The 14,536-nt window shown below is 43.9% G+C and overlaps 1 protein-coding gene across 4 annotated transcripts in view; it reads left to right on the top strand.

Moving 5' to 3' along the window:
• The window catches only part of TNIK (TRAF2 and NCK interacting kinase), a 388,169-nt gene that overhangs the window by 322,635 nt on the left and 50,998 nt on the right, over positions 1 to 14,536 (top strand). For all 4 annotated transcript variants that reach the window (XM_033957992.1, XM_033957989.1, XM_033957990.1 and 1 more), the window contains 4 exons: positions 3,065 to 3,229; positions 8,496 to 8,729; positions 10,021 to 10,127; positions 13,143 to 13,306. In XM_033957992.1, the coding sequence (XP_033813883.1) occupies positions 3,065 to 3,229; positions 8,496 to 8,729; positions 10,021 to 10,127; positions 13,143 to 13,306 (670 nt within the window). The remainder of the gene's footprint in view (positions 1 to 3,064; positions 3,230 to 8,495; positions 8,730 to 10,020; positions 10,128 to 13,142; positions 13,307 to 14,536) is intronic.

Below are 14,536 nucleotides of genomic sequence, written 5' to 3'. Positions count from 1 at the left end.
GTGTGAGAGATATTTGTATGTGCTGTCTCCATTGTGTGCAAAGATGTCTCATACTTATTCGTTTTGAATATCCTAGAACCCCACTGGCCGGAGAGGTACTCGGGACCCTTGTTGAGAGCCACTGCTTTAATTAAAAATATGAAGATAAAGAATCACCTTATAGATGTGGGAAACTGAGTTTGATTTGCATGGCTTACAGGTGAATTGTCTTTGCAGCCTCGTCGGAACTTTCTCATCTTTCCATGGTTGCTTTTAAAGCTGGAAATGTCCTACTAACCATAAGTTGTGAACCCTCAGATTTAGCTAAGGCGATTGTTTGCTATTTTGTTTTAGAAAAATTGAAGGGGTACATTTTCAGTGAAGCACCTCGTTGGTACTCTAGATCACTTCTTCTCAACCTACTCCTGGAAGCACGCCTAGTAGTCGGGAGACTCATTGTATGCAAATTTATCTCATGCATATTCATTGTGGTAATTCTGAAAACTTGACAGGCATGGAGGGATATGTTCAATAGAGCGTCGAAGTCTGAGGTTGGACGTTTTGGGCAAGATGTTCACAAACCCAGTAGAATAAATGTCCATTTTCAAAGCTGCCAGATGCATCTTTTTTTTCTTTTAAAAATGGCCCTTAGTACGTCTGTTTATTTGTCCCTTTTCAATTGTACTAGACACACAAAAGCCAACTTGTGGGATGTCCAAGCAGCTAGCATGTGGGTCCTTGTCTGAACAGCTTTCCATCAGTTGATCATGGTAAGGGACTCCCGATCAGCTGAGCCACTTTTGTGGAGTCTTGCCAGCTCAGCTTATCAGGGATTCCACTGCCAGGATCGGCTGAACTGATAGAACTGCAATTCCTCCCTCCCTTCCTCACACCCACCGATCCCCCCCACCCCTCCTCCACAGAGAACCACTATACCTCTCCCCCGGACATCCCCCGACACCTTCAGAATGACGGGCTGTCCTCCAAATGTATCTTGAGAGGTACAGGGTTGTGGGGTATGTCGGGGGAGAAGTGTAGGGCCGAGGGAGAGAGGAATTATGGTTCTCCTTTCTGGTTCAGCTGATTCTGGCAGGGGAATCTCCAATCAGCTGAGCCAGCAGGACTCTACAAAACCGGCTCTGCTGATTCGGGATTCCCCTGCCGCAATCAGCTGGTGCAAGCCCTTCGGACAGTCTGGACATTACTGTTTTTGGTTGGGTTTTATTTAAAAGATCTTTGGGTGGTAGTAGGGGGGTCGGCGACCACTGGGAAGTAAAGGGGGGGGTCATGCCTTAATCCATCTAGTGGTCATCTTGTCCGTTTGGGCACCTTTTTGACCCTTATGCACGTTTGAAACGGTATGTCTTAAAAAAAAAAGTCCTAGACATTTCCTTAAAGGTTTGATTATTTCTGCAGAACATGCTGATCCTAAGTCACCCTAAGCCCACCCAAAACATGCCTCTAACACCCACCCTTAAGATTTAGACACATGAGACAAAACAACCCGAAAGACGTCTGGAAAGTTACTTTTGAGAATGTTCACGTGGACATTTTCACTAGTAAGATGCCCAAGTGTCATTTTATGCTTTCTTCAAGACACCTATCTTTTTTGAAAATTAGCCTGTAAGTGTGCTTCCTGGAGAGGGCTAAGAAGTACAGCTCTAGGGTCCTCTTTAATAACAGAAATTCAATCAATTTTCAAGCAGAAGATAACCTGCAATTCTGTTGGGGCAAAATTACACATATACTCTTAAACCATCTAAAACTACCGTATAAAATATGTGTGTAATTGTGTGCATTTCTTAGATTGTAAATGTACATGTGTGATTTTGTTCTCTGATCTACTTATGCCCCCTGGCTTTGCCTCGTTTTATTGCATCTAAAAGTGTACATGTTATGAAAGCATTTGCTTACAACCTGGTCAAACTCCACTTGGGTAGATTCAGTCATTTTGCCTATATATTCCCTAATAATACATTCATTATTCTCAACTAAAGCATTTGAAAATTTACCCCTCAGGTTTCTTTGGAGATTTGAAAATTTAAGAAAATACTGGGTTTGGGAAAGCAAACAAAACCCTTGCTGTCTGATGTGTTTAGGTATTTGAACCGGCCCCCATGCCATTTCATGTGATATCACTTGAAGACAGGTGGGCTTAGGAACTGAACACATCAACTAGGGATAGATCAAAATGAGTAAATATTTATTAAGGTATTAATATAACAGTCTTAATCACATATACCCTGTATGCCATTGACCCGACACGGTCCGTGCTTCTGCTTAGGATCCTGCCTCAGGGGTTTAATCGGCATCCAGCAGGTGGCATGCTCATCACATCGAAAATAACTGTGACAATGAGTTGCTTACTTTCCAGAAACTAAAAACAGTATATCCCTCCGATTGAATGACCAGCGGTACAAGCTCTTGTCAAGTTATCTTCAATGTGATGAGAGCGCCACCTGCTGGATGCTGATTACACCCCTGAAGCAGGCTCCTAAGCCGAAACACGGACCAAGTCGGGTCCACGACATTCAGCATATATGTGATTAAGACTGTTATATTAATACCCTAATTACTATTTACTCGTTTTGATCTATTCTTGGTTGATGTGTTCAGTTCCTAACCCCACTTGTACGATTTAGATTGTTTCCCCATGGGGCTTATTCCCTTGTTTTTTGTACCGTATCACTTGAAGACAGATAGAATATGCTGAGTCAGCCTCCAGAAGAAGAATGTTGTGTGGAGTCATTACAGGGGATCGAGCTATGAAAAATCTGTCTTGGATCTGTGTAGATTTTACCAGATTCAACAGCACCCTCTGTAGCAATTGACAGAAAATGTCACAGGCAGTGGAAGACTGCTGCATATTTTTTTTTCTCATTCTCTTCAGTAATTCCAAGAAAGTTTGGCTTAATTTGGAAAATGGGCAAGCTGAACGTAATTAAATTTACTATGTAGAAAGATTAATTGACTTTATCCATGGAATAGGGGACTGATTGGAAAGGAACAAGATGATTTATAGTAGGCAATATAAGTTACAGCTATTTCCCCCCCCCCGTCTGTTGATTTATTTTTGTTTGCTCAGGTAGAGGAGCGCTCCAGACTCAACCGCCAGAGTTCTCCAGCAATGCCGCACAAGGTGGCCAATAGGATATCAGACCCCAATTTGCCTCCTCGATCAGAATCCTTCAGTATTACTGGTGTGCAGCCTGCCCGGACGCCTCCGATGCATAGGCCAGGAGATCCACAGGTACTGAAGCCACACACTAGCACACTGTTCTTCAACCACCGGTCCGTGGACCGGTGCCGGTCCACAGAAATTTCCTGCCAGTCCACAGGGCCAGCACGTGCATCAGGCCCAAAACAGTGTTCTTCAACCACCAGTCCACAGTGCGATTGATGCGGCATTATCTTTGAGCCAGCTCCCTCTTCCTCAATGATTCAGTGCCATGGGCAGTGGCTCCTACGTGCGTCCTGCGCCTGAACCAGAAGCCTTTTCTCTGATGTTGCAACATCAGAGGGAAGGCTTCCAGATGAGGCATAGGACACGCAAGGAGCTGCTGCCCACAGCTTTGTGCACTGCATCAGTGAGTAAGAGGGAGCCGGCCTGAAGATAACACCAGGGGCGGCATAAAATGGCCAGGCGGGAGCAAGCCAGAAGGTAAGGCATAGCATGGAGGGAGGGAGACAACAAAGGTAGGGGGGGAATGATTTTATTTTTTTATTTAGTGATTGAATTATGTCAATTTTGAGAATTTAGGAAACAGAGGGTAGGGGTGAAGGGCCACTACTCGGACTGGATGGGGGTCACGAGTGGTGTTCCGCAGGGCTCAGTGCTCGGGCCGCTGCTATTTAATATATTCATAAATGATCTAGAAACAGGCACGAAGTGTGAGATAATAAAATTTGCGGACGATACAAAACTATTTAGTGGAGCTGGGACTAAAGAGGAATGCGAAGAATTGCAAAGGGACTTGAACAAATTGGGGGAATGGGCGGCGAGATGGCAGATGAAGTTCAACGTTGAGAAATGTAAAGTATTGCATGTTGGAAACAGAAACCCGAGGTACAACTATACGATGGGAGGGATATTATTGAATGAGAGCAACCAAGAAAGGGACTTGGGGGTAATGGTGGACATGACAATGAAGCCGACGGCACAGTGCGCAACAGCCGCTAAGAAAGCAAATAGAATGCTAGGCATAATCAAGAAGGGTATTACAACAAGGACAAAAGAAGTTATCCTGCCATTGTATCGGGCGATGGTGCGCCCGCATCTGGAATACTGCGTCCAATATTGGTCTCCGTACCTTAGGAAGGATATGGCGTTACTCGAGAGGGTTCAGAGGAGAGCGACACGCTTGATAAAAGGGATGGAAAACCTCTCATACGCTGAGAGATTGGAGAAACTGGGTCTCTTTTCCCTGGAGAAGAGGAGACTTAGAGGGGATATGATAGAGACTTATAAGATCATGAAGGGCATAGAGAGAGTAGAGAAGGACAGATTCTTCAAACTTTCGAAAAATAAAAGAACAAGAGGACACTTGGAAAAGTTGAAAGGGGACAGATTTAAAACGAATGCTAGGAAGTTCTTCTTTACCCAACGAGTGGTGGACACCTGGAATGCGCTTCCAGAGGGAGTAATAGGGCAGAGTACAGTACAGGGGTTTAAGAAAGGATTGGACAATTTCCTGCTGGAAAAGGGGATAGAGGGGTATAAATAGAGGATTACTGCACAGGTCCTGGACCTGTTGGGCCGCCGCGTGAGCGGACTGCTGGGCATGATGGACCTCAGGTCTGACCCAGCAGAGGCATTGCTTATGTTCTTATGTTCTTATGTTCTTATGTACATCTGCTGTCAGTGTGCTTTGTGTAGTTTTAAATTTGTGGTTAACCATTATGTGATGTTAATAAGGTTATATTGTGTATCTGTGAAAAATGAATGGGAAAAATAGTGTTAGTACTACTATGGGGGGTGGGGTCTGGGGGTGGAGATTGGGTACAGATAGACGGGGTCTGGCCCACGACTTAGCCCAGTGTTCTTGAACCGCTGGTCCACAGACCGATGCCGGTCCACAAAATAATTCTTTTATTTCTGCCGGTCCATAGGTGTAAAAAGGTGGAAGAACCCTGCTCTAGCAGACGCCATTGTTGTAAATTAATGGAGGACCGTTTCTTTTATGATGCTGGACTATAGAATTTCATTTTGACTAGATATGGTAGTAAATATGAGGGTTAAATGAAGAGTAATGCCTCCACCTCCATAGTTGATCAAGAGATAGTAGCACTTCCATTCTACACATGAAATCTCTTCCTTTCTTCTCAGTTGGCAGAGTATCCTTGTGGAGAGGGGTTTTTTGTTATTGCTTATGAAGAGGGAGCTGTATTCAATAATCAGATAATTTGCACTTTTTAACTGGATGACCTTCATACGTTATTTACTTTTTGACCCGTGAGGCAGTTTCACGTGGGCCGAAACACGGAGCGTGTCGGGTCTTAGTATTGTGTTGCAATAAAGATTTATCTGAAGAACAAAAGGTCTTTCCAGAGCATTGTATCAAATACCTATTGGTTGGACATCCCATGTTTAATCCCCACTTTTCATTGGTTTATGGAATGGAAGCTTGCGTTGAACTTTTGTAGAATTTCTGTTGAAGGGGGTCCCTCCCGTTGAAATTCACCTTCGCAGGCAGGTTGTTTATGTTGATGACTGTATTGATGTGAATGCTGAGCATTGCTGGGCCAAAAATTGTAAAGACTGTGGACCAGGAAGGGCCGATTTGTGTGATCAAAAATGAAGTGCACAACCTGTGACAGCAATAGATGAGTCTCGCTTGAGAAAGGTTGACAAACTCGTACAGGACAATTGGAGGATCGCTCAAAGCATTACACTGTAACCCTAAAACTCTGAAAGAATGATTGAGTTTGGAAGAACAAGAAGGAAATGTTGTTGTCACACAGCACAAAACACCACAGAGGAAACTGAGAAGATGGTGATCCCATCTGCCAATTCTTCTTCTTTTATGAAGGTGTAGCAGGTGTAGACCACAAAGGTTCTTTTATCATGAACTAGTTTTCCAGAAGGAAATACTCTGGTGGCTTCTCTTTGCAGATTATCTAGCGCAAAGCCTGTGCACAGAATGCACGTTGTGGCCCCAATTCTGTAAAAGGTGTCTAAAATTTAGGTGCTGAGTAGTGTGGCGCTTAAGCGTGATTCTATAAATCTAGGCACGCTTTATGGAATCTTGCTTAGTGACGCCTAAAGTGGGCTTAGTTGTCTATAGGCGTTCTAACCTTAGGCGCGCCCTATTTATTACAGGGTTTGCTTGGCTTGAGTGTGCCTAATTTAGGCGCCTACCAGCATCTAAGTCCATAATAGGTGCCTACATGAAAACATGCTCACAATCTGCCCCCTAACCATGCCTACTTTCTGGTGGGTGCTTTAGACTAGGCGCCTAGCTCAAAGTGGTAGGCGTCTACCAAGTTAGATGCCTATCATCCAATTAAGTGCAGTTGACATCAATTACAAGGTGCTAATTGTTAATTATCAGCACTAATTAGGCCTTTTAATTAAGTTAGGCGCCTAGATTGGGCATTTTTAGAACCTGGGCCTGTATGTCTACTATATGTGAGGATCGCCAAGGGGTAAAATAGTGCACATACATCATTCCAAAATGTTGTGTAATTGTAGTTTTACTTCACTGGCCTCAGCACATCGCAAGGAATGTTTCTTTATAGCCTGACCCTCTGAAAGTTGATGCATACTTTTAGCCAGGAAGAGGAGGACAGTTTGTCTAGTCGCTGTAGATACTTGTGAATAGGTCAGCTTTTCATGTAAGTCACATCCTGACTTTCACCCCCATCTGATGACTCACATATAGATTGCATGGCCAGCATCTCCCCTTCCCTCTCACCCACAGGTCCAGCATCTCATCTCTTGTGGTCGCCACCAATCCTGCAGGATTGGTGGCCTCCGGAATATTCTCCCCTTTCCTTCCCCATGCAGCCGTTTTTCTTCATAGCTCTTCCTGGCACTTCAAAAGCTGTTTCTGCTATTTCTGTTCTGTACAGGCTCCCACTCGAGCTTAGTGCTGAATTTCTTCCTCTACTCAACAGGAAATGCATCACAGGAAGCTCCCATGATGCATTTTTTTTTTCTGTTGGGCAGAGGATGGAACATGCAAGAGTGCTTGAACTTGGGCCTGTCCAGGAAGGCCCTCAGTGGAGAAGAAACAGCTTTGCAGTGTGAGGAAACAGCTATGAAGGAAAACAGCTGCACGGGGAAAGAAAAGGGAGAATATTCTGGAGGCTGCTGCTACAGGACTGGGGAAACCACAGGAGATGAGATGCTGGAACCAGTGTGGATGGATTGGGAAGGAAAGGGAAATACTGTAACCATTGGCATTTATTTATTCAATTTTCTATACTGTTCTCCCAGGAGACCTTAGAATGGTTTACATGAGTTTATTCAGGTACTCAAGCATTTTTCACTGTCTGCCCTGATGGGTTCACAGTCTAATGAACCTGGGGCAATGGGGGGATTAAGTGACTTGCCCAAGGTCACAAGGAGCAGCGTGGGGTTTGAACCCACAACCCCAGGGTGCTGAGGCTGTAGCTTTTAACTACTGCACCATACGCATTTTCCCCCCTCCAACCCCAAATTTTAACTTTAAGACCCTCTTTTGCTAAGTGTTTTAGCACGGGCTGGTGTGGTAAATGCTCCAACACTCGCAGAAATTGAATGAGCATCAGAGCATTTGCCGCGACAGCAGCGTTAACTGCAAGTTTGATAAAAGGAGGCCTAAAATTAATTATAAATGTTGCCACTTTAAGGTGCCATACTGTTTATACTCGCATATATTTAGGTACTTGGTAGGTGCCCTAACAGCACCTAAGTTAAGTCCAAACCGCCGTTTAAAAGCGGACTTGAAATTCAAGGCCCCGATGGAGCTGGAATTGTGCTTCTGGAGGCGCTTTATATGACGTCTAATGCCACTGTAGATATGGCTAATGCCAGGAGCGGTATTAGGCGTCTTATAACGCCTCCGTAGGCACAATGGACGTAAAAGGTAGGCGCTGGGAATTTTAGGCCTTGACAACCCTGGCCTACATTTCCGGCGCCTACCTTTTCTGAAGCCGCAATTCTATACATAGCGCCATTGCAAGACTGACACGCGATCGGGAGGCCCGCTTTTAAGGCAGCCGCCGACAGTGGCGCCATTTATAGAATCCGGGCCTGAATGGCTTTGGAAATTGCGTTCTGCAAGAATGCAGATATTCTTAGAACCATTTTTTAGGATAAAAATTCCCTGTATTAGAGATACCTAATGGAAATGGAAGAGAAGAAGATGTAAGGTGAAAAGCAAGATTTCTGCTATTTCCACTCACTGTTGGCTTAAGAAGAAAAGGTTTTCGTGCCTCTCTACCTCGCTGTCAAGCTGTTATGGTTTTATTTAAAGTGTTTTTACAGCGTGAGAAAATGCTTGATTGTTTTGCTTATACTAGCCTTTTTCTAGATTCCAGTTCTAGTAACCGTGAAATCCCAAGGAACCACCCTGTCAGGGTCTCAGTCGCTCCACGAGCAGCCAGTGAAGGGTGTGTCTGGATTTCAAGAGGGTATAGTATCTCATCGCCCTGAGATGCCACGTCAGAACTCAGATCCAACATCGGAAAATCCTCCTCTGCCTCCTCGCATTGAAAAGTTTGATCGGAGTTCTTGGCTACGACCGGAAGACGACATTCCACCAAAGGTAAAATCTATAAATATGGGCTCGAAGGGTGGTGGTTCATCCTGGTCTTCTTCTGGAACTAGTGCAAACAGTGGAGACCCGTCATATTAAAAAGATTGCATAGTTGGTTTTAGTGGAGAAGGTGATACTTCTAAACAGTACACGTAATCTCAATTCCGATATGGTACAGTTTTCCATACGTGTTTTTGAAATCAGTTTCTAATCTAATCTAAGGCTTGGCTTTATATACCGAGACATCATTCCAAGAAAGCTCGACTCGGTTTACAATAGTTAACTTAACAAATAAAAACCATAAAGAATAAGACTAAGTTTCGGGAGATTAATTTTCAAAGTGTTTAGCAAATAAAATGGTTTTTAAAGATTTACGAAAAAGTTGAAATGAACCAGAACTCCTTAAAAGGAGTGGAAGATCGTTCCAAAGTTGAGAAAACTTAAAAATCAGAGATTGACTAAAAATCTTGACTCCTTTAATCCCTTTCTTGGAAGGAAGAGATAATTTAAATTGTTGATTACCTCTTGCTAAGGAGAATCTATAAACGTTCCACGATAAAGGAAGGAGAGGAGTAAAGATACCATATAGGATTTTAAAGACAACACAAGCACATTTGAATTGAACTCTAAAATAAACCGGGAGCCAATGGAGACTCTGGAGCAACGGAGTCACGTGATCAAATTTACATTTCCCAAAGATCAATTTCGCAGCAGTATTTTGAAACAGTTGCAATCTATAAAGACAAGTTTTGTGGTTCTGAATACTTTTTCAAGGTTGACAAAGATATGATGCTAAGATGTCTGGTTTGCTTAGCCACGAAACATGGTACCTTCCTGCATGAAAATACCCAAAGGATTCATGAAACGGCAATGCTTGAAGTCCCACAGTTTACTGAATTCTGTAGTGGAAATGGAGTTGCATGTTCCCTTATCCCCTATTTCTTTTTCTTCCCATTTTTTTGTTATCTGCTTTGAACCACTGAACATGGGAGTTGGTGGGATACAAGAACTATGTAACATAACCTAACAGGAAGAGATAATGGTTACTGCAGATGGGCAGACTAGATGGGCCATTTGGCCTTTATCTACAATCATGTTACTATGTTTCTATAAAAAAGAAATTAGCCTACTCTATTAGAGAGGGATCATAACTTGTAAACGGGAAAAAAAGACACTTGTTCTCGATTCTTAGAACTATTTTGAACCTACGGGCTTTCAAATTTGCACTGCTTAATTAATGTTTAAACAAATTTCTACAAAATGTAACTCTATTTGCTTTATCATTTTTTGTTTGTTTTAGGTGCCTCAACGAACGACTTCCATATCGCCTGCACTGGCAAGAAAGAACTCTCCTGGAAATGGCAGTACACTGGGGAGCAGACTGGGAACGCAGCCGATGAGAGCCAGGTAGAAGAGATAGAGCCACAGGACAATGGGAGAAATGGTCTTGGTTTGGTTTTCAATCTAATATTCGCCTGCAGACCAAAGGTCTGTTGCATTGAGAATTTATCTGAAGCACAGGAAACTAACCCCTCCCCCCCCCTTTACTAAGCCACAGTAGAGGTTTCTACTGAGGCCCAGAACGCTAAATACTCCATTGTTGCTCCAACGCTGATAAAATTCCTATGAGAATCGGCGCATTTAGCACTCAGACCACGGTAGAAACCTCTACCCCGTGGCTTAGTAAAAGAGGGCCTCGGAGCGGAGGTATGTCAGTCTCACGGTGGGAGGGTCGACGGGGTTCTGCTGTGCGGAGGGATGGGAGGGAGGGATAGAAAGATGCTGCACATGGTGGGGGGCGGGAGAAAGGAAAGAGGAAGAATTGGGGTGGAGGAGAGGAAGGGAGAGATGATTGTTGTACATGAAAAAAATTAGATATCCCCGAAAATAAGCCCTAGTGCGTTGTTTGGACCCAAAATTAATATAAGACACTGTTTTATTTTCAGGGAAACACAGTAGTACCTGCTCAGACTTAATGCAGGTCTACTTCCTGCTTTCTATTTAGGCATGTTAAATCTTGAAGCACTTAGCAAGTGTAGTGTGCTGGCTTGCTAATGCTACACAAAAAAGCAAAAAGGGAGACCCAGTGATCCACAGTAGAGAATGACAAGGTGACAAAATTCATCACCGTTCCCGTCCCCGCAGATAACCGCAGGAAATAATCCCATGTCATTTTCTAGTGTCTATTTCAACCTCAGTCCTTCTACACCAGCTTTCTTCAAAGCAAAGCTTGCGGGTCAGTGGGTGTGCCCAATTATACTCTGATTCTTCCCTCTCTCCTTAAAGAATGACATGAAGATGGTTTCCCGCGATTATCCGTGGGGACGGGAACGGTGATGAATTTTGTCACTGTGTCATTCTCTAATCTACAGTAAAAACAATCCAAAGATAAAAATAACAGACTGTGGATGTGGGTGTCCTGAACGATGATTTTATTTGCTCTTCACAATAAAAATACAAATAAAAGTCTGAATTAGTAATACACGTATGATTATCCTGATGGACCCTACACAGTCCGTGTTTCGGCGAGACCGCCTCCCTCAGGGGTCCGCATGATGTAGGGTACAAAGATAAAAATATGAGCAAAACAATGTACATGTCTTTGAGCCTAAAACCTGAAAATGGCTTGAAACGAGCAGAGTGGCGCGTAAAATCGCCATTTTCAGGTTTTGTGCTCAAAAACACGTACGTTGTTTTGCTCATAGTTCTATCTTTGTTCCCTACATCATCCGGACCCCTGAGGAAGGCGGTCTTGCCGAAACACGGACCGTGTAGGGTCCGTTGGGACCACCATACTCATATTACTAATTCAGACTTATTTGTATTTTTATTGTGACGAGCGAATAAAATCATCTTTCAGGACATCCACAGCCTGTTGTTCTTATCTTTGGCTTGCTAATGCTGCTATGCCCACCCACTGCCAATGTCACGCTCCCTTGCAGCCAAATTCTGAAGAAAAAAAAAATCAGTAATACGCAGTTTAACCCCACGGAAACAGGCAAACGACCACAAAATTCCTTCACACAGGTGTGCGGTAACCTATGTCTAGACCAGAGGTCTCAAAGTCCCTCCTTGAGGGCAGCAATCCAGTCGGGTTTTTAGGATTTCCTCAATGAATATGCATGAGATCTATGTGCATGCACTGCTTTCATTGTATGCTAATAGATCTCATGCATATTCATTGGGAAAATCCTGAAAACCCGACTGGATTGCAGCCCTCAAGGAGGGACTTTGAGATCCCTGACTCAGAGGGACTCTCTTCTCTCTGCAAAGGTCATTCATATTCTTCTAGAGCAGGGGTGTCAAAGTCCCTCCTCGAGGGTCGTAATCCAGTTGGGTTTTCAGGATTTCCCCAATGAATATGCATGAGATCTATGTGCAAGCATTGCTTTCAATGCATATTCATTGGGGAAATCCTGAAAACCCGACTGGATTGTGGCCATCAAGGAGGGACTTTGAGATCCCTGGACTAGACATTAGCTGTGCCTTAAGGGCTCCTTTTGCTAGACCGCAGTAAGCGCTGACGCGCGCTTACCACACATTAAAAATACTTACTGCTGAATATATTTGCTTTTTGCACACATATACCGCACACTAAAAAAAAAAAAAAAAAAAAAATTATTTTCCTTGAATGGGGCGCATTAGGGGGTGGAGAATGGGTGTGACAGCGGTAGTTAGTACGTGAGGCGTTGTTGCACGCTAAAATATTAGCACGGGGGTCGTGGGTGGGGGCCTTAGTGTCTACAGAATAGGTGGCGGTTAGGGCTCTTGTAGTAAGGTTTTTTTTGTTTGTTTTTTGTTTAAACAGTCGCATTCTAATGGAAAAAATAGTATGTGGCTATTAATTCGGAAAATGGGAAAATCAGCCATTTTCTGGCCAGAGCAAAAGGGGCCTTAGCACAGTGGCATAGTTAAAACGGGGGTGGGAAGACCGCCCCAAGCGCCGTCAACGCTTCTCCTCTCTGCCTCCCCATCCTCCCTTCCCCCAATACTTCTAACTCTTCATTGACATGAGCAGCATTTCCAACCTGCTGCCCTCCCTGGTCTTGGCTTTCCCTCTGATGTCACTTCCTGGTCCCATGAAGAGATATCAGAGAGGAGCCAAGGCTGGTGCAGGCAGCAGGTTTGGGGGTGGGGGGGAGGAAGGCACATGCACAATGGGGGTACGGAGAAGAGAGGGGGTGCCACCACCCCGGAATCTCATACCCTCGCTATGCCACTGCCTTAGTGCTTAGGAAAGACCCTTGTCAGGGCCAAACTAATATTCTGCTATAATGATGCAGAATTGTCCAGCTGTCACACCTTGGATTTACTGGCTTAGTGAGAACTCATTTTTGAGTCCCGCTTATACTAGGACTCTATTAGAATCCCTAAAAAAAACAAACCAAAACCTCTCCAAATCTGTTTCTCTTCTCCCTGTAGTAACCCCGACCTGCGCAGACCTGAGCCTGTGGTCGAAAGCCCCCTACAGAGGACCAGCAGTGGCAGCTCATCCAGCTCCAGCACCCCAAGTTCTCAGCCAAGCTCTCAAGCGGGTTCACAGCCTGGATCTCAGGCCGGTTCCAGCGAGCGCAATCAAATCCAAGGTGAGGGGTTTAACTGTTCTATCTGCAAAGATATTCCTGTCGAAAACATTTCCAGGAATGCATGCTGCTCGTTCTTTGTGCTGGGTTCTTCTGTTCCTTAACCCGCCCACGTACGCTGACTCAAAGAGAATTTGTGTATGTGGGAGGAATGTTTCTCGTAGCCTTTTCAACCTCATAGGTACCACGATGTGTCAGAATGAATTGGACAATAAAATCTTCTTCTCATACGCACAACATTGGCTGCCTATGCTTTCAGATCTCCAGCTGTCCCAAAGGACTTTTCTTAATCAGCTGAATCACATGTTATATAAGTTTAGGTGAACCTTTTGCATAGTTTGCAGATGTGCGATATAAATTTCCTTGGACACTCAGTATCGGCTTTCATTTTGTTCAAACCTCATTCTGATTCTGAAAAAAATATCAGGAATTACTCACGTGGCATTCAGTCAGTGTCTAAGCTGTGTGGGAGTCCACCACCTACGTTTTGAGGGGGGCTGCAGCCTACCCAGCTGTGTAAAAATGTTAACTTCTGTATTGCCTGCTAGACTAGTATAGTTCTTTCTAATGGGTTTATACCTCACTGCGACCAGCAGGTGGAGACTGAGACCAAAACTTGTATATTAGGATAGACCCCCCCCCCTCTACCAATCCAGTCTATCTCAGTCTCTAGCAGGTGGTAAGACTAATTTGGCTCTCCTCTTAGTGCTGTTGGAATTTGTTTCGGACTCCTGGGTTCCCCTTTTTTGCCCAGCTGTGTAAAAATGTTACTTCCAGTGCATGCAAAGTTTTCAGTGGACGCACACGTCTGCAGATCTTCAAATCCAGATTGGTTTGGTTTGGTTTTATTTATTTATTTATATTCCACCCTTACCCAGGGTGGGTTACAAATTTACAAACAAAAATACAAAGTTAGGTACAAAAATATATACAAGTTCAGCAATAAATACATTCACACAGCACACAAACATTAAAATACAGAGGCAACCAGTACCCTACTAACATCATCAACAATCCAGACTCATCACCTGTATTTCATCTGGCAGAAAAGGTGTCATTTTAAGCAATCTTTTAAAATTATATATCCGGTTGACGGTGAATGTACTCGAGGAGATTATTCCATTCCCTAGACCCTACACAATGGAATATACTATCCCTGGACATTGTCAATCTTAGCTGTTTTACGGATGGAATTTGCAGCTCTAGTTGTTCTGCAGATCGGAGTGGACGGGA

This window comes from Geotrypetes seraphini, chromosome 9 (assembly GCF_902459505.1).
Source record: "Geotrypetes seraphini chromosome 9, aGeoSer1.1, whole genome shotgun sequence".
Lineage (NCBI taxonomy): Eukaryota > Metazoa > Chordata > Amphibia > Gymnophiona > Dermophiidae > Geotrypetes > Geotrypetes seraphini.
The sequence above is the reverse complement of the archived record's forward strand: the minus strand, read 5'-3'. Positions and strand labels throughout refer to the sequence as shown.